Source organism: Odocoileus virginianus, chromosome 26 (assembly GCF_023699985.2).
Source record: "Odocoileus virginianus isolate 20LAN1187 ecotype Illinois chromosome 26, Ovbor_1.2, whole genome shotgun sequence".
In the NCBI taxonomy this organism is placed as follows: Eukaryota; Metazoa; Chordata; class Mammalia; order Artiodactyla; family Cervidae; genus Odocoileus; species Odocoileus virginianus.
In genome coordinates, this window is record NC_069699.1 from 8,360,898 (window position 1) to 8,381,317 (window position 20,420).

Consider the following 20,420-nt stretch of genomic DNA (forward strand, 5'->3'; position numbering starts at 1 on the left):
TTTCAGACCCAGGATGTCCAGAAACACGTGTAAAAGCAGTGGTGATGTAGCTGATACTGCTGAGGAACCGAAGGAACTCACACCACAGGAAGTGACAAGGGGTTTTCTTTACCTGAGGAGGCACTGTTAGCTTTTGGCATGCAGGACCCGGACATAGAACGGTCCACGAAGGTTGAAGCAGCTGCTCCGAATGCAGTCCAGTGCTACTGTGTCATCTGTGACAAGGAAAAAAGAACTACTTCCCAGACATTGCTGGATCACTTTTTTCCAAGAGGGTAGATAGAATTGAATCCAGCAAGGAACCAGAACCTTTGCCATCAAGGTCAGCTGTGTGAGTGAAATCACAGCTTGCCCTCTGTCTCTGTTGCTGACGATCCTTCAGCTCTGCCATCGCCCACCTTCTCTCCCTCCTTTAGTCAATAACTCCTCTTGCCCGTCCCCTCAGTGCCAGCTCTTGTACTGCACTGCTGTACTTTTCAAGGTACTGTCCTGTGAAAACGTCTCCTTTATTTTTTGTGTTTCTTTTTTATGTGTTATTTGCTTGCCAAGTATTGGGTTGGCCCAAAAGTTCCTTTTGTTTTTTTCATAAGTTGGCTCTAGTAGTACTTAGTTGTCTTTAACTTCATTCAAAACAATTTTGTTAGATTGTATAGTGTGACATCTGTCATGTCAGCATGCATTTAAAAAAATCAAAATTGGTGAATTTTTGTGTAACATTTTTGTATTGAAGATGGAAGTAAAAAGCAATGTTCTCAGCATACTATGCTTTATTATTTCAAGAAAGATAAAAACACAACTGAAATGCAGAAAAAGATTTCTGCACTGTATGGAGAAGATGGTGTGACTGATCAATAGTGCCAAAAGTGGTTTGCAAAGTTTCGTCCTAGAGATACCTCACTAGACAATGCTCCACAGTCCGGTAGACGAGTTGCAATTGATAGTGATCAGATCGAGACGTTAATTGAGAACAGTCAATGTTACACCACTTGGAAGATAGCCAGCATACACAAAATATCCAAATTGAGCATTGAAAATCATTTGCACCAGCTTGGTTATGATATTTGGGTTCCACATAAGTTAAGTGAATAAAACCTTCTTGACCACATTTCCACATATAATTCTCTTCTTAAACGTAACAAAAATGTTCCACTAACAAATTGTGATGAGCAGTGAAGTGGATACTGTACAATAATGTAGAATGGAAGAGATAGTGAACCACCACCAACCACACCCTAAGGCTGCTCTTCATTCAAAGAAGGTGATGTTTTCTATATGGTGGGTTGGAAGAGACTCCTCTGTTACGAGCTGCTCCAAGAAAAAGAAACAATTAAGTCCAAGTACTGCTCCCAGTTAGACAAAATGAAAGCAGCACTTGATGAAAAGCATCTGAAATTAGTCAACAGAAAATTCATAGTCTCCCAACAGGATAATGCAAGACTGCATATTTCTTTGATAACCAGGCAAAAACTGTCACAGCTTGGCTGGAAAGTTCTGATTCATCTGCTGTATTCACAAGATACCGCACCTTCAGATGTCTATTTATTTCAGTCTTTATAAGATTCTCTTAATGGAAAAAAAGTTCAGTTCATGGAAGACTATAAAAGGCACCTGGAATAGTTCTTTGCTCAAAAAGATAAAAAGTTTTGGGAAGATGGAGGCAGAAGGTAGTGAAACAAAACAGTGAAGATATTGTTCAATAAAGTTCTTGGTGAAAATGAAAACTGTCTTTTATTTTTACTTAAAAACTGAAGGTACATTTTATCTAACCCAATGTTATAAACCTTATACAGTATAGTATATATAACTGACTGTTAGTTGGGTAACTTGGCTAACTTTGTTGGACTTATGAACAACTTGGACTTACAGACATGTCTTGAAATGGAACTGGTTTGTATTTAGGGAACTTACTGTAATTTGTTACAGCAACCAAGGAAACCAATCTGGATTTATTTCATGTGCAAAAGCAACTTGGCAGACGTAATTATGTCACAGGTTATGGACCCTGTGGCAGGGGGTAGCCTGGACTGTCTAAATTGGCCAAATCTAATCACTTGGGTCCTTAAAGGCAGTGAAATGTAGCTTCCGGGTGCCAGAGAGATGCAGCAAAAGAGGGTAGAAGAGAGATGACGCAGAAGGGTAGGTCAGAGAGAGAGAGTGAATGTGCCAAGGACTCAGCCCGCCCTTGCTGGCTGGAGATGTAGGAAGGGGCCTCAAGTCAGGGAATTCAGCTGGCCTCTAGAAACTGAGAGTGACCCAGGGCTGGCAGCCAGCAAGGAAAGCGGAACCTCAGGCCTACAATGACGAGTAACTGAATTCAGCAACAACCTAAACGAGCCTGGGACTGGATTCTCTCCTAGAGAAACGGGAGAGAAGAAAAGGGAGTAGGACCTACTGACTCCTTGATGTTGGCCTTGTGAAACCCAGAGCAGAGAAAACTAGCCAAGCCCACCAGATATAGGACTTAGAAAACTGACACCAGACTATTGGGGGTTTTTTGGTAGCCCCGATATTTTTTATTTTATTTTTTAAATTAATTTTTATTGGAGTAGAGTTGCTTTACAATGTTGTCTTCATTTCTGCTATACCACAAAGTGAATCAGCTGTATGTATATATATTAGATTGTGTTGTTGAAAGCCACTAAGTTCATGGTAATTTGTTATGACCTCAGTAGTAAACCAATACATATCTCAAGTTGCTAAACTCCAACTGAGTCAACCTCCAAAGATATGTTTTACTAAGATAATAAGAGACCTGGATACAGGGCAGTTCTTGGATTTGTAATTCAGCAGTTTGATCCCAGGATGAAGGATCTAGATTCCTCCATCCCTCTGTTCTGCTAACATTGAAATGTTAGCCACCTCCCCTAGTGGTCACAGAGGGTTGCAGGCCCTCCAAGAATCCTTGCCAGAGGAAAAGAGATTTTCTTCCCAGTGCATTTCTTACAAGAAGAAAACAAATCTTCCCAGAAGTTTCCAAGCAGATAGTCCTTCCTGTTTCATTGGCTAGAACGAGTCTCATGGGAACCACTAGGAGCATCGCTGGCACAGAGGACAGAAACACATCTGGACCAGTTAGGATTTATCTGAGTCCTGCAGGCTACAGATGAACAACATAACAAAAGTCCCCACTCTGCTGCGTGGGAAGAGGGCAGTGATGACTGTTGATGTCAACCAAGGGTGTCTGTGGCATATTTTAGTCTGGTAGATTTATCCTTAGTCCAGCAGCACAATTGCTTCTGTCATCAGTTGAGCTCACCTCCAAAGGTCTTAGAGAAATTTCAGCTTCTGGAATGGTTGTCAGTCTGGGCGTTCAGTATTTCAACACTTCTTCTCCACCTCCAGTTCCCTATCTTTTCCCAGGTATTTTGAGGGAAGACTGAATTCAAGAGTGCTAGGCAAGAAATCTTTTGAAATAAAATTACTGTTCATCTGCTCTAAGTGGAAGCATAAATGTTATGAGCTTGGAGGCAGGACTTCCCCAGTGGCTCAGAGGTAAAGAATCCACCTGCAATGTCCAAGACGCAGGAGGCATGGGTTCGATCCCTGGGTTGGGAACCCCTGCAGGAAGGCATGGCAACCCACTCCAGTATTCTTGCCAGGAAAATACCATGGATAGAAGAGCCTGGCAGTCCATGGGATTGCAAAGAGTCGAACACAGGGCTGAAGTGCCTGAGCACGCACGCACACACTAGCTTGAAGGCAATGCAAGGGAAACCTTAGTGTACGTGCTTTCAGAAGTGAGTTAGACCGTAGGACTTTAGCCAGACAGGCCCAGCATGGGATGGAGCCGGGGGGTGGGGCGGGGTGACTTAACCCACAGGTAAGAGACTTCTGAAATATAAATCAGACACCAGTCCATGGTGTGCCCCAAGCGTCAGGAGTCACACATCAAGCTCTCTAAGTATCCTGATATATAACTATAAAGCTCCTTATTCTGTGTCAAAGAAGAGCCCACTCTATTGGTTTCTGTTGGCGCCCTGTCTGCATCGCCTTCACTAGATGGGGCACCATCTTCTAGTTGCTGTGTCAATGACTAGCAACTCATAGCTGCCCCTTCTCCAGCGAATCAGCCAGAGAGCTGCCTCCCAGAGAGGTCATGCTTCTCACTCTGCAGTGACTAATACCTAACATGTGGTCCAAATTGCCAGACCCCTTGCTTCAGAGGGGGTCAATGACACAGTTAAAACTCTGGAGCTTGCTGTGGGATCAGGCTGAGGTTCACGTCCAGCTGAGCCCACAGTCTTTCCAGCGCCTTCTGCCCCATCCTATTTCCCTCACTTCCCACCTCCCCAGAGCCCTCCCACAGCAGGTCACTTGCGCGAGGATTCTTATCTCAGGCTCTGTTCCTAGGGAATTCAACCTAAGACACAACCCACCACGCTTGGGAGCAAGTTCAACAGGAGAAACTCACAACACAGTAACAGCCCTTTGAAACCACTTCTCACTTACAACTGGAACATACCCACCCTTCCATTCCATTTGAAAGTCGCTCAGTTGTGTCCAACTCTATAACCCCGTGGACTATACAGTCCAGGGAATCCTCCAGGCCAGAATACTGGAGTGGGTAGCTGTTCCCTTTTCCAGGGGATCTTCCCAACCCAGGAATTGAACCCAGGTCTCCCACATTGCAGGCAGACTCTACCAGTTGAGCCACAAGGGAAGCCCTTACATGCCCTTTACAATGCCCTTTACAGTGTCATGTAAAGGGTGAATGACAAAGTACCCAAGTGAATATTAACCACCTCCTTTTTAAGTCTAGTGTAGGCGATCCTGCTCAGAAATGTGCAAGAAATGAGTGTGTGTGTGCTCAGTCATGTCCAACTCTTTGCGACTCCATGGAGTGTAGCCTGCCAGGCTCCTCTGTCCATGGGATTCTCCAGGCAAGAATACTGGAGTGGGTTGCCATTTCCTTCTCCAGGGTATCTTCCCAACCCAGGGATCAAACCCATGTCTCTTGTGTCTCATGCATTAGCAAGCAGATTCTTTGCCACTGTGCCAGCTGGGAAGTCCCAAAGTATGCAAGATATTAGCATCTGTTTCTTTGGGACCAGGAATGAAATAACTTCCTTTGACTTCCTGATATTTTACATATAAACTTCCAGGTATATGACAGGAGCCCTCTAAATGGTGGCTGTTATCTTGGATTATAATATAATGCATCAAGGACTCATTGAGTGGCACATGCTAGGCTCTGTGATAAACGTTATCTCATTCTTTCCTTCTGGGGTCTCTCAACAGGGACACTTGAGAAGGGAACACAGAATCATCACCTCCAGTCCTGCTTTACTGATCCCCATTCATGAAACTGAATCTCAGGAAACATTCAATGCCTGGATCTAGTTCCAAACCCAGGGTGGTGCCTAATTTCTTATCAAATATTTTTCTGTCCAAGCCACAATTTCCCTAAACCAGTCCCTCTTTTCCAATTTGGTGTCTGCTGACCTCAGCCAGCAGTGATACAAGCCGCGGGTTCTGGCTTCTTTCCTATTCACAGGTGTCTTTTTTTTCCTTTCCTTTTATTCAGATCTGTGTGGCTTCTGAAGAAGAACAAGACGGCTTTATCAGAGTGCTCAGTGGAAAGAAGAGAGGCCTAGTCCCCCTCGATGTTCTAGAAAACATCTGATTGCTGGCCCCTCCTTTTGAAGTCGGCAAGCCCTGGGGTGATGCCTCATCTCACACTGTGTTAACCCAGAGGAGCTGCCGCCCTGACCAGCTACCCAGGAAACAGTGAGACGAGACTCAAGGGTCTGAGACTGTGGGGGAACAGCCTCAAGGCAGGGGGCCCATGGCACAGCACGTCCAGGCTGCCCGAGGTGGGGGTGAGGCTGGGAGCTTCGGCTCGTGGAGCCAAGTGTGGTACCCAGCAGGTGGTAACCACTGCTGTCGCCTAGAACTCAGCTCCCTCCCCGTCCACGTGGTGTAAGTTAACCTGCTGGAGGGCGCTCCAGTCTGTGGGGTGGCCCGAGGGTGAGGCTCGGATCCAGGTAGCCAGGTGTGATTCTGGTTCCAGACCTCTGTCCCCAGTACCCGCCAGTCAGCATCGTCACATGTGAGAGGCCTGCAGTCTTTCTACAGAGCAGCAGGAAGCCCTACTCCCTAACCCCTAACATGCCAGTGCTCCCCACAGACCCCCACCCCCACTTTACAATCCAGCCAAATCTTCTGTCCTCAGAGTACCTCCTGGTGGTGTGTGTTAGGTGTGAGGGCTAAGCTGATGTGGCAGCAACTTGAAGACCTGATCTGCCCCGGAATTGCCATCAGGCAGCCCCTCCTGCCACTTATTACCAGATGCAGGATATGAAGCATGGAGGTGGTGGGTCAAGTGGGGGAAGGTAGGGCAGAGAGCCTACTTATTGACGACTATACAGCCCTTTCCTTTCGATGATGAAATCCTTTTCCCGAGATGGAGCTGGGGACGTGAATGTGGCAGAAAGTCTCCGTGAGAGCTTCCTCTTCATTTGACCTCTTCTGTGTTAGGGGCAGCTCCCCCTCCTGCCATCCCACAGGACTCCCTTTTGGAGGCTGAGCCCATCTTACAGGGAACCGGAATCATGGAGGAGAAATAGAAACAGCATCTTAGGAGAAAAGTAGCCAGATTGGAATCCATTCTTCTTTAGGGCAGGATATTTTGCCCCAGCAGATGTAAAATGGAATGTAATCCATAATGCTTCATCCCTCTGCAAGCAGAGGCACTTGGTCCTATTTAGCATCAACTAGAGGAGTCCCTCTTAACTCTGTATGTACTACTGTTTACAAGAACACAATATACTGTGATGCCTCCAGCCTCCTCCTAGCATTCAGACTCGCATCTTATTAATACAGTTAAACTTCAGTTCACAGTGACCTTGGAATCAATGTCAGTTTGGTTTATTTTGTTACAGAGCAATAAAGTCCTTAGAACAATTGGTTTTTAAAAGACTTAAGTGGATGCATCCTGTGCATGTAAACATTATTTCCCAAACCAAAGCACTGTTTGTCTCCATTTATTTCTTTTTTTACCGCTTAGTGTGAAGTTAGGAGCTGAGACAGGATGGCTGCTGCTTCCACAGTAGTTTGGATGCCTTACTCTCATTTTTAAAGCCAGCATCCAGAATGTCCTCCCTCTCTGATACAATGTGAAAACTAAGTGTGCAGAGTCAAGATGGATTCTTTGAGAGCCAGGATGGATAATGTGACTGCCAGTCTATTGAAAGGAATAAACAAATGCTCTCTGCCTCTTAATCCCATCTAATAAAGACAACACAGTGGCTGGAAGGAGCACAGAAAACATGTGTCTTGATCTCTTCTTTCTAGTGGAACATCCGCTGAAGCTTTGGGGTACAGTTTTGTCACATCCTCAGTTCAGTTTAGTCGCTCAGTTGTGTGCGACTCTTTGCTACCCCATGGACTGCAGCATGCCAGGCTTCCCTGTCCATCACCAACTCCCAGAGCTTACTCATGCCCATCAAGTTGGTGGTACCACCCAACCAACTCATCCTCTATCGTCGCCTTCTCCTCCCACCTTCAATCTTTCCTAGCATCAGGGTCTTTTTCAATGACTGAGTTCTTCACATCAGGTGGCCAAAGTATTGGAGTTTTCAGCTTCAGCATCAGTCCTTCCAGTGAATATTCAGGACTGATTTCCTTTAGGATGGACTGGTTGGATCTCCTTGCAGTCCAAGGGACTCACCACTCTCTGTGGTGTTTAGTCTCCAACACCACAGTTCAAAAGCATCAATTCTTCGGTGATCAGCTTTCTTTATAGTCCAATTCTCACATCCATACATGACTCCTGGAAAAACCATAGCTTTGACTAGATGGACCTTTGTTGGCAAAGCAATGTCTCTGCTTTTAACATGCTGTCTAGGTTGGTCATAGCTTTTCTTCCGAGGAGCACCAGGGTCTTTTCTCGTGAGTCAGTTCTTCGTATCAAGTGGCCAAAGTATTGCAGCATCAGCTTCAGCATCTTTGCTTCCAGTAAATATTTGTGGTTGATCTCTGCTTCCTGATAGTCTTGCCTTTGTGTAGTTCCCCTCCCACACTGAGTCAGGGCTGGTCTTCTATGGCTAATAGAATGCAGCAGATGTGATCCTGCGTGACAGCCATGGCTAGGTCAGAAAAGTCCCTGCAGCTCTGCCTTGATCTCCTGGACCTCTACCCCTGCGGACCCTGAGCCACTGTGTAAGTTTATCTACTCTGAGGCCACGACCCCGGAGAGACCCAGAGTGAGACCACACGTTACTACAGCAGAGAGCAACCCAGACATCACAGAGTGGCAGTCGTCCAGCTGAGCTCTGCCCAAACCTAAGATTTATGAACAAGATAAAGATGTTTTTAAGTCCTTAGATTTGGGAGTGATCTGTTATACACATATAGGTAACTGGAATGGGGACTTTGTCACTCAAGTCAGCATTAGAAAGGAGGAAAAACCTTTCTGCACAATGTGGCCCATAAGTTTTTGCAAACATCAAGTATTGGCAGTGTCAACTAAAAAGAGATGTACAACTTGAGAGTTGTAAGTTAAGTTTTATTTGGGACAAAATGAGGACTGCTGCCTGGGAGGCAGCCTCTCAGATTGAGACTGCTCCAAAGCGGCAGTGGGGGAAAGTCAATATATAAGGTTTTGGTGAAGGAAGCATTCAATAGCATTAAGCACTCATTTTACAGAAGGTTTTTTGTTAGTCATGAGGATCTGATGTCACCATGAAGGGATTTAGTGCTTCTCTAGATATGAGAAGATGCAAGGATTGAGATCATAAAATCTGTTCCTAAAAACATCCAACTATCTAAAGAGCTGTCCCACCAGATTCCCTGGAGCACAGAGTGCCTCCCTCCACCCTGAACTCCCTCAGTGGGTGTTGAAGGTCAACAACTATAGCAGTGTGGGCTTCAATCTCTGTAGAGGCAGATGGCAAATGCCTTTGTTGTTCAGGAGTTGGCAATGCTCTTGGTAAGTGCCAATTTATAGTTGACATGGCCCCCTTGTGGTCATAAATCCGGCCATACTTTGGGGGGCATTTCATGACCATTTCCCTGGGAAGGCTCATTCCCAGTTCTGAAGGTTTTCACTGTGCTATTACTGGACGAGGTCTTAATAGTCAAAGATCTCTGGACACCTGTCTTCTAATTATGGTCCAGAAAAGTATTCCCTTCTGTTGCATCTTCCCATACCTAGAGTTATACTATTACAATCGTTGATCAAATATCGAGCTATACATTTGATCAACTGCTTCAAGTCTAGTCATCATTATTTTCGTTGGAGGCTCAGTCATACACTTGGTAATACAAGAAACAATAATCTTGTGAAACAGGCAAAATACAAATAGTATAGTTAATAACATTAGTGAAATTAAAAGTAAATATTTAAGCCATGAGCCTCCCACACCAAACCAGTTTCCTAAAAGATGATCAAGACTAGAAAGTGGGTGATTTAAAGCAGAAATCTGATTTTTCATATGGTTCATCAAATGTGTTACCTGAAAGGATTTATCAGAAATTAAAATATAACATTAACTTTGAATTGCAGCACAGATATCTCCCTGAGATGCTGCAAGGTGTCACGGGCCTTATAGCTGTGTAGCACTGCCTTTCTCATCATAGAGATCTCAGCATTCAGTAAGCTGATAGCCCAGTTACTATCATTTAAAGCTTATGAAAGTTGTTAAGGCTTCAATATGGCCGATTACATTCTCTAACCCCATTGAAGGCACACACATACACACAAAAGCTGCTAAATGGTCATACCAGAAGAATACAGATCCTTGACCCACTGGGTTCATACCAATGGTAGATTGGTTGGGGTTACCTCTAATTTGTTAAACTGTATGACCTTAAATTCATGGGAATCCCAGGCTACACCTTCATATCCATCCCTATAGATGTGAAGGCCATAAATTAGTGCCACAAATCCACTGAGTTCCATACCAATCACTCTCTCTAAGGGTAAGAATAGGCATAGTTCATAAAGCACCCAGCCTTGTCTCATAATTTCCAGGTTGATAATTTTTAGTATGATGCGATTCATGGGGTCACAAAGAGTTGGACACAACTGAGCGACTGAACTGAACTGAACATAGAGGAGCTTTTAAACTTATATGACCATAGCCTGGTGTTAACCATGTAGATACACCCCACAGCTGTGGGCATTTCCTTTCAATAGATGAGAGGTTAATTTTTTTTATTGAGACTTAGCTCATCTGATTGTGTTTGAATGACCCTAAGAGAAAACTTAAATCTATGGCCAGCATCAGAGCAGGTATTATTAATTGGCCAGATGAGAGGATCCCATCTAGTAATATCATGAATAGATAGAACAGGACTGAACACTCATCTAAAATAAATTTCCTAGGGGGTATCCAATCAGAGCCTTAGAGAACAGAAATCCACCAAGGTAACCCAGAAGTTCTAGACACAGGTAATTGGCCCCAACACAACAAATGGATTGAGTTAAACTAGCATAGAATCATATCCATGATAGAAAACATTTGATTGATAGGCATAGGTCCAAGGAATCAGGAAAACATTATAAATGACCACACAAGTCAGATCAGCACCTCGGGCAAGCTACTTCTGATGTTGTCTCTTTCTTGTCCTAGTGTAGTGTAGTTTCCTCTGTTTGAGGAAGGTGAGTTTGAGGTCAGCAGGCCTCTCCATATACCAGTCCAGATTAGGGGTCTTTGGAAGAGGGAGTTAATTCAAGAGTCAATTTCTCATCAGTTTCACTGTGCATGAGTCAGTTAAGAGTACCTGATAGAAAGGTCCTTCCATCTAGGTTAGAGACAGTTCTTTAATTTATGTCTTTTTCTAGTCTTGGTTGCAGGTCATGCGTGAGGCATCTGATCTTCATCCAAAGACAGATTACTGAGATAAGCTTCAGAAACAACCCTAGTGTGTCCTTTAATAATTCAATTAAATGTTACATTAATATACCCTAACAGCAAAGAACTATCCAGGAAATGATTCTTAGTAGATACAGACCTCCATTAACAAACTGGGATTTAACATTCATTGAAACATCTTTTTCTCCCTAAAATCACCATCATTTTTACCAAGTATAACCAAATTAAAATAGGCCTGGTCCCAATAAACTTGTCCTGATGATTTATATAACCATAAATGATCATAGACTTTTTTGCTTTGCTGACTTTATAGACATTATAGAGTCTCAGACTGAACTTTTAAAATAAAACCTTTCAGGGCTTCCCTGAAGGCTCAGACAGTAAAGCATGTGCCTACAATGCAGGAGACCGGGGTTCAGTCCCTGGATCAGGAAGATCTCCTGGAGAAGACAACCCACTCCAGTATTCTTGCCTGGAAAATCCCATGGATGGAGGAACCTGGTAGGCTACAGTCCATGGGGGTCGCAAAGAGTCGGACATGACTGAGAAACTTCACTTTCTTTTCTTTCTTTCTTTCTTTCTTTCAGGGCTAGGAAAGTCCTGCCAAAGGCTTATCACAAATTTTGCCTAACAGATCTAAGTAAATTCCTCCGTTCTCAAGGTCTCCAAAATTCCTTGAGATTTCTGTACCTGTTAGTGAGATAACCTTTCTAACTTATCTGATAAAGTTACTGGAAACTAAGAGCTTCCAATCTCTGGAGGGTTCAGATAGAAAAGATAAATGTTCCAATTTGTTTGTAAAATACAATTTTACCAAATTACTGTCATAATTAGTTTGAGGGGAAGGTGTGTCTTACACCTGGAAAACACAGATTCAAATCAGTAATTTTTCAGATAGAAACCTTAAAGGTTATAAGCATATTCACCAGTTCATTCAGCCTTTTGTTAACCTTTGTGAAGTCATCAGGTTTTCCATTAGAATCCTTACCCAATTCAGAAACATATTTATCCAAAAGTCCTGTCTATATATCTCCTTGAAGAGGAAGCATTTTTGCTAAACTTGGTTAGTGCTATGACAATATTTTGAGATAGTAACTAGAATTATGCCTGATAACATTTTACCCAAACATATCAGAATTTTAGGAACTCCATACAGTTTCTAGGATATCTATATTAGTAACATTTACCATACAATATAACCTGAGACTTATTACTCACTTGACAATACTCCCCATGTAATTCTGTATACAAAATGAACCTAATTAGTATAATATCTTTGGGATGTTTCAGGGGCCCTCTGAAGCTTCCCAAAGTTAGCTAGAAATCTTCATTAGAATGATTTAGGAAGTTTTGTCAACAAATATCAAAAAGGTTTAGAACACTCAGTCAGAAAGGACTATATAGGTCATTGTGAACCAGTAGCTATTCACTTAGCCAAAATAACAATAAAGGATTTCAGAACAAGTCCTTTAAGAGATAAAGAAACTTAAATCTATTATCAAAGGCAGTTCAATATCTGAAGAAAAGATGTCCTCTTAACAGAGAGAAAAACTAAATTCAAGTTTTTGCACCAGCTTACTTTATTTAAAAGGTAAATTTAACTTTATTTTAAACTTAGTCCTAACCTTATACAAAACTCTTCCCTCATGGTTCACTTTTCACAAACCTTATTACTTTCTGTACCCATTACTGTGTTCTTCCATCCTAAAAAGCCACCTATAAGTCAGGCTTACTTCCTTTTCCTTTCCCAAAATGCAATTCCATTCCTCATACCTTCTTTCCTGAAAACACACTTCCTACTTCCCTTAAGCAACCAAGAACTGACTTTTATATTAGCATTTTATAGATTGCTGAGCATAAATATCAGTGATAATTTCTAAAACCTTTGCTTTCTTAGAACATTTTAGGATGGCACCAAACATCATTCATTTTTTTTTAATCCCAAACCTCTTTCTGTATAAGAGGAAATTAGGGTAGTAAACGTTTTCAAAATCTTATTTTATTTGGAAATGACTTAGCTATTCAATAGACTTCCAACACTTAGTTCAGCACACCCCTTAGAATTTCAAGTTACCCCAATCTGGAGAGACTATTTTAGGCAGATATTCCTAAAGCATAATTATTCTTAATAGAGTTTATCTAAAGGCTCATAATCTCATTTACATGTTTTAGAAGTTTCTTCACTCGAGGTAATTTCCTTGCTGACAAACCTGTAACAGGTATAATATTTAACTTACATTAAACCTAGGTACAATGAAAATATTCTGCTTAACGTCAATTACTCTTAGACATGTCTACTTTAGTTAGATCAACAAACATTAATATCAGACGAGATGGGCACATTCAGGGTGGTATGGCCATAGACCAAACATTAATATCAGGTATTTAATACTGAATGTTTCCCAGTTCACATGAACCTGAAATTCATTTAGGTTAATTTCTCTTGTATTTAGAATTGTTTGATTTGTAAGTGCTTACTTTTTTTTTTAAGGTCAATTCAATTAGAGCTCATTTACAAACTAACCCCAGCAATATTATCCAAAAACACAAAGACGCACACTGAGACATACATATATCCAAATAGACACAAGAGATCCTATAGCTTTGTTTTCCAAACTTAGTTATCTATACTAGTTGTAAAAAATGGTTGGAATAAGATTTTAAAAGGCTTTGTTCCCCTTTTTTTTTCCTTTTAGTTTTAGGAATTAGAGATGGTCTAGGTAAGTGATCCAGAGAGCTCTGGTCTAAAGGTATAGGAGGAGTTGTTTCCTGGGGGCAAGAATTTTAAAGAGATAAATTTTTTTTTCTGTAAGCTTTCTCTGGAGACTAAAGAATATTGTGACCACATTGTCAAAAATCATATTTTTCTGTGGTTATAGTTTTATAGCCAGAATTTGGACCAGATAATATTCAAATTGGCCCTGATAACAAGGGCAGATTGGTCCCAGCAGGGATTGTCCCTCTGGGGAAGTAGGGGATCTTAGTTTGATAAACCCCAGGCTGTTTTTTTTTTTTTTTTTGTCATTGGATCACAACTATAGATTGACCAATCAAAAAAAAAAAAACCTGTTTTTCCCCAAGGGGTTCCCCGGTGGAGTGTAGTACCTTAGAGTGAGCAATTTCCATATTAGCTGGAGTGATTTGTATGTCTGCGCACTCAAACCAAACCAACAAGACCAAACTGAACCAGTCCTTCACCAGCCAGGAGTCACATTCCAAATGAAACAAAAGGCAAAGAGATGCCCAGAAATCAAAAGCCAAGTGGCAAGAGTGCCCCCGAAAGATGGTAAAGTGATGCCCAGAAATCAAAAGCCAAATGGCATAAAATGCCAAATGTGACTTTCCAGTTCCACTAGACCTGCAACCTGGCAGAGTCAGTGCTAGCAGCCTTTTTTGATAGTTTCAAGCAATTTCTTGTTGGTTTCCTACAAAAAGTTACTCTCATTTCCTATTTTAGAAGCTTCTAGATACCAGTCAAAGTAAACACGGCCAGCCTTTTCTAATTGTGCGTGCAAAAATGTCAATTTTGGAATATCAAAAGAACCCCAGTTTGGCCACTTTAGGTTGAGATCTCTTTTGGTATAATTTCTCCAGTTAACTAGGTACTTGCAAGTATGAGCTCCATACGTATTGGACGTGAATCTGGCTGGAGTGTTAGTCAGAGGCTGGCTTTCTGACACCCCTTTGTTTCTGTTTTTGAGAGATTCTGTTTCCCATTTTAAGCTGAATTTGTCAATAAAAATCACTAGTGAACTTGTCGGCATCTTTCAGCCCAGCCCCAGCTATTACTTGATTTTTTTTTCTCCATTCAAGCCCCCCTACCCAGTCCCTTTCCACTGGGCAGGTAATTCCCCGGGCATCTTTCAGCCAACCACCCCACCCCGCAGTATCTTTGCCTGGGTGGGGACTTCTCTGTATCTTTCAACCGAGCCCCACTAGTGTCTAGACCATGAGTGAGTATGCCCTGTATGTTTCACCTGGGCTCCCTCCCACTATCTTTCCTACTGGGAGGGGGCAGGTAACCTGCTCCACAGCCAAATAAAACTCAGAGTCTCAACCAATACCGGAGATTCAAGAACTGGGAGAGACTTACCCAAATTCGTCTGCACTCCCCGAGGAGACGGATTGGTGCAAGGGGCCGCTGCTGGTACCAAAGCTCCAGTTCTTCATGGAGTCCAGTTAAAGGAAGGAAGTCCCCTCTGGGACTTCGCTTCATCAGTCGCCATAACTGTCGACTAAAAAAGATGTACAACTTGAGAGTTGTGAGCTAAGTTTTATTTGGGACAAAATGAGGACTGCAAGCCTGGGAGGCAGCATCTCAAATAGCTCTGAGAGACAGCTCCAAAGCGGCAGTGGGGGAAAGTCAATACATAAGGTTTTGGTGAAGGGGGAGCTCAATACCATGAAGCACTCATTTTACACAAGGTTTTTTGTTAGTCATGAGGATCTGATGTCACCATGAAGGGATTTAGTGCTTCTCTAGATATGAGGAGATGCCAGGATTGAGATCATAAAATCTGTTCCTAAAAACATCCAACTATTTAAAAAGCTGTCCCACCAGATTCCCTGGAGCACAGAGTGCCCCACTCCATCCTGAACTCCCTCAGTGGGTGTTGAAGGTCAACAGCTATGGCAGCATGGGGTTCAGTCTCCGTAGAGGCAGATGCCTTTGTTGTTCAGGCGTTGGCAATGCTCTTGGTAAGTGCCAATTTATTGACAGCAGGCACCCTCCAAATGCAAGATGGCTAGTGTTCCTTGAAGTTCTGGGGCTGTCTAGATATCAGAGGAAAAGCAAAATATTCCTCATAGCACAGTTGCCGTGGATACTCACACACAGAGAGAGAGATTTTAGGAGCCCTTGCTCTTCTCCCCCTGCCTATCTGCAGAAATGGCAGGAAGCAGGATTGCTATGACCTACCAAAGTATTGAAGGTTTCCATGACTCAAGAAATGGCCAGAAGAAGGACCACAGTTTTGGAACAGAGATGAGATGAAGATTTCGGGAGACAGAACCTGGCGAGGGGACAAGAAAGGAGAGGAAAGTGCTAATATGAAGAAGAAAAAGGGGGCTTGGGGGCACTCCTCACAGCGTGAGAGAATCTCCCTGTCCTCCCTCAGCTCCCCCTGCCTCCAGCTAAGGGATGGCACACATCTAGCTAAAGCGCGGGCGCCGGCCCGTGCGCTTCGCCACCAGTGCTTAGGATTGGATTCCATCGTGGTGAGTGTGAAGTCAAGAACCGGCTGAACCTTTCTCAAGGCTTCAGGAGGTGAACAACAGAACTATCACCCTATCATTAGCAGACATCTGGGGCACCTCTAGGCTTCCCCGCTGGCTCAGCAGTAAAGAATCTGCCTGCAATGAACGTGGGTTCGATCCCTATGTCAGGAAGATCCCCTGGAGGAGGTCAAGGCAACCCACTCCAGTATTCTTGCCTGGAGAATCCCTGGTGGGCTAGTTCAAAGGGTCACAAAGAGTTGGATACAACTGAAGCGGCTTAGCACGTGGCACTTTTAATGTGGGCAGTGGGCTGCAAAGAAAGCCCACTAGATGGGGCTGTCTAGATGTCCAGCTGGCTACCAGTAGGGTTGATTTCGCAGACCATTCCCTCCCCCAACTCCGCATACCACACACACACAAGTACACACACATACACACCCCCATCAGAATGAATAGTCCAGCATCAGTGTTACACATTGAAAGCAACTAGTGAGATGGTACATGGTAGGAAGGTATTGAGGCTTTCCAGGTGCCACTAGTGGTGAAGAACCTGCCTGCTGATGTACGAGACTTAAGAGATGTCAGTTCAATCCCTGGCGCAAGACGATTCCCTGGAGGAAGAAATGACAGCCCTCTCCAGTATTCTTGCTTGGAGAATCCCATGGACAGAGGAGCCTGGTGGGCTACAGCCCATAGGGTCACAAAGAGTCAGACACGACTGAACTGACTTAGTACACCTGCAGGAGCTTATTAGATTTTGAACTCATTGCTGTTAAAGGAAGAAACAAAACCAGTGGGAAGATCACAATACATGTAAAAAGTGTGGTGCCAAGTACTGCTAAAAGGCAAGACAAAAGAAAAAGCACCACGGAAGTTCACAAACTGGTTCAGATCACTGTCTGCTCCAAGGACAAGAGAGCCAGGAAGGAAACCTAGTGTCAGCCCCAGCCTAGAGTCAGGCCCAGGTAGCTGTGAAAAAATGTCATGTGCTCAGATAGAAACTGCTGGAGCTTGGAGAATGATTTAGAACTATGGAACACCTGTTAGCATCAGCTAGAACATTCCAAGGAGCATAGTTTGGCGCGAAATCTTTGGTAGAGAATTCCTGTGTAATATTTTAACCCCTTTCTTCCTGCATTTCACCAAGATACCTATGAAGTATTGAAAAGGACAAAAGTGCACAATCTTAGTAAAAAGATGAAGGCTGAAAGACAGTCTACTCTGGGGTCTGCATCTGCAAGGAATAGGAGAAAGTTGAATCTGGGATAAAAAACTCAGGTGGAAGAGTCGTTTTCTCATGCTCTGATAACTTCAGCAAATACTGACCAGCAGGACTTAGGCTGGTATAAATCTGAGACTAAAAGAAAGTTCAGCATCACCCAAAACAGCACTTCCAGGAAACTGAGTAAGCAGGTGCGCTCCACAGATTTATCACAAAACGGAAACCGTTACAAACAGCTCAGACCAAGAAAATGACACCCTGTAATGATCTCTTAGATTTTTCTCAGTTGCCATCCTCTTGTCTGCTTTGTCACCTGATGTTTTTTGACTGGTGTAATGTTTTTTCCTTAGCTTCCAATAAGGAGTTTTAAATAGTACTCAGTCTTCCTGTGGGTAACAAAATTTTAACTGTACCTTTAAATTTTAACAAGGTAATATCAATGTATTTTACAGCTCCTTTTCAAAAATGAAAAAGTGGAAGATTTTTTAATCATCTCATCAAGTTTAAACAGCTATTATTCCATGTTTTCATGGAACTCAGGATGTACCGAAGTACTGAATATACGCCCTGGAAGAGGACAGTACTTATATCCAAGAAAAACGATGGGTCATCTTCAGATTTCCTTCACTGGTTTGATTTACTCAGGTTCTCAGGTTACTCACCTGGCCCCATGTTTTTCTATGCATGGCAGTATTCTTTGTCTACTACTCCTTTTAAGCCAGCTCCTTGAAAATGTGCTTAGCTCATTTATTTTTATTCTTTAATAAGGTAAAAAATAGCCATTCGACGTTATGACTTTTCCTCTGAGTTTAGCTTTGACCATGTTTTCATTCCTTTTAAAATAGTCTGTAATTACAGTTTTGGTTTTTCTCTCAGGTTTTTTATTTCGTGTGTGTGTGTGTGCGATTAAAAACAGTTTCAGAAAATATGGTTCATGTGGTTTCTACTTTGAGGAATTAATTGGATTTTATTTTTTGCTCTAATGTGTGAGTCATCTTTGCAAATGTTCAATGGATGCGGGCAGAAGAAAATAAAGTCATGTCCACAATCTATGAATCTCAATATGTATCTACTAAATAAATGCTTAAAGCATCCGAGTCATCCATGTTCTTCTTTATTTTTCAAATGTGTTTTGTCAAAGATGAGGAGGGACTGAACTGAGAAACCCCTTGCAAGGACCTCCAGTCACTTCTTTAGTACCAGCCCTTGGAGGAAAATCTCTCCAACATGGCTTCCTCTTCTACATTTGGGATGAATCACCAAAGTTATTTCCTAAGTAAACATTTATCTTTAACTCCCTGGAGAAAACAGTCAAGGAACCAGTGTTGAGTGAAGACATTCTGAAAATATTCTTGGAAAACTTCAATATTGGGTCAGGGAGGTTTTTTTTTTAAATAATTTTATTTGTTTATTTTTGGCTGTGATGGGTCTTTGTCACTGTGCAGACTTTTCTCTCTAGTTGTGGGGAGCAGGGGCTACTCTGTAGTTGAGTTATGCGGATGGTTTCTCTTGTTGCGGAGCACAGCCTCTAGGCGCATGGCCTCAGTAGTCACGGCACATGACCTCAGTAGTCACAGCACATGGCCTCAGTAGTCACGGCGCATGGCCTCAGTAGTCACGGCGCATGGCCTCAGTAGTCACGGCGCATGGCCTCAGTAGTCACGGCGCATGGCCTCAGTAGTCACGGCGCATGGCCTCAGTACTTATGGCGCATGGCCTCAGTAGTCACAGCGCATGGCCTCAGTAGTCACAGCGCATGGCCTCAGTACTTACGGCGCATGGACTCAGTAGTCACGGCACATGGCCTCAGTACTTACGGCACATGGCCTCAGTACTTACAGCACATGGACTCAGTAGTCACGGCACATGGCCTCAGTACTTACAGCACATGGCCTCAGTACTTACAGCACATGGACTCAGTAGTCACGGCACATGGCCTCAGTACTTACAGCACATGGACTCAGTAGTCACAGCACATGGACTCAGTAGTCACAGCACATGGACTCAGTAGCTGTGGCTCCCAGGCTCTAGAGCACAGGCTCAACAGTTGTCATGCACAAGCTTAGTTGCTCCACCGCATGTGGGATCGTCCTGGACCAGGGATCAAACCCATGTCTCCTGCATTGGCAGGCAGATTCCTTACCACTGAGCCACCAGCGAGGCCCAGGGTCAAGAAATTTTAACCAAAAATTACAGCAATCACTGTCGCATGAGAATCACATCACAACTCCAGTTTGTGCCACCTGCAAGACTGGTGGGGGTCTTTTCAGAGTCAATCTCAAAGCCAGAATCATCTTCCTACAGCATCACTTTGGTCCTGTTACCCTGTCTGCTTAAAACCCTCCAGTGACTTCCCAGGTTCTACAGAAGTGAGTCCAGTGACCCCAGAGCAAGCTCAGCACCTCTGAAGCTGAGTGGCCCTGGCCAGAACCACTGAGTTAGCATCTGTCACTTTGTGTTTGACTGGGGGTAATTTTTTTTTTTTACATTTATTTCAGTGAATAGACCCTAAACTCCTTGAGGGTAGAATGCCAGCTGGATTGCCTTGGAGAAGGAAATTCCTCTCATTGTGGTAAGTTCAGAGTTTCATGAGTATTGACATCATGAGAAAAATCCCCAAGCCCATCCGTCATGATCAGCACACAATCTATTAGCATATCCCAGCCATGGCAATAGATGAGCATGATGTCTGCCTGTGGCATGTTAAATCAGTCAGCAAAGTCCACCAAGACAGAGATCAGACTCAGAGCCTAGACTCGAGATGTGGTTTTCTCCTCTCCTTGGCAGGGAATGCAGTCCGTGTCACAGGGTGAGGTAAATCCATCACCACCTCCAGGAAAACAACTCCAAGAGCACTGGCTGACATAGCTGCCTCCACAAGGCCCCTTTGTATACCTACCCCTTTCCATCTCTATTGCTTCTGGAGACAGCTCAGGTTGGGTAGGGAAACGGGGAGAAGAATAGGAATTGTTTGCATTCTATGATTTTAAAATCTCCAATTGCAAGAGATGTTAAAAGTAAAATGTATTGGAATGGTGGTAATATGAAGAAATAGTATCATCGTGTTAGAAGCCTTGCAATGAGTATGAACAATAGCTGTGTTCACCAGAGCAATCAACTTCCCCCCATGCATCCCCTCTCCACATTTTACTATGAGAAAAATT

General features: G+C 43.2%; 1 protein-coding gene across 4 annotated transcripts in view; it reads left to right on the top strand.

The window, feature by feature from the left end:
- The window catches only part of STAC (SH3 and cysteine rich domain), a 354,063-nt gene extending 346,796 nt beyond the window's left edge, over positions 1-7,267 (top strand). For 3 of the 4 annotated variants that reach the window (XM_070455385.1, XM_070455384.1, XM_020880822.2), the window contains one exon: positions 5,525-7,267. In XM_070455385.1, coding sequence (XP_070311486.1) covers positions 5,525-5,623 — 99 coding nt within the window. In that variant the 3' untranslated portion in view covers positions 5,624-7,267. Of the gene's footprint in view, positions 1-6; positions 759-5,524 lie in introns of those variants that run through there. The other variant, XM_070455387.1, reaches the window with a different exon arrangement.
- Positions 7,268-20,420: the final 13,153 nt, after the last annotated feature.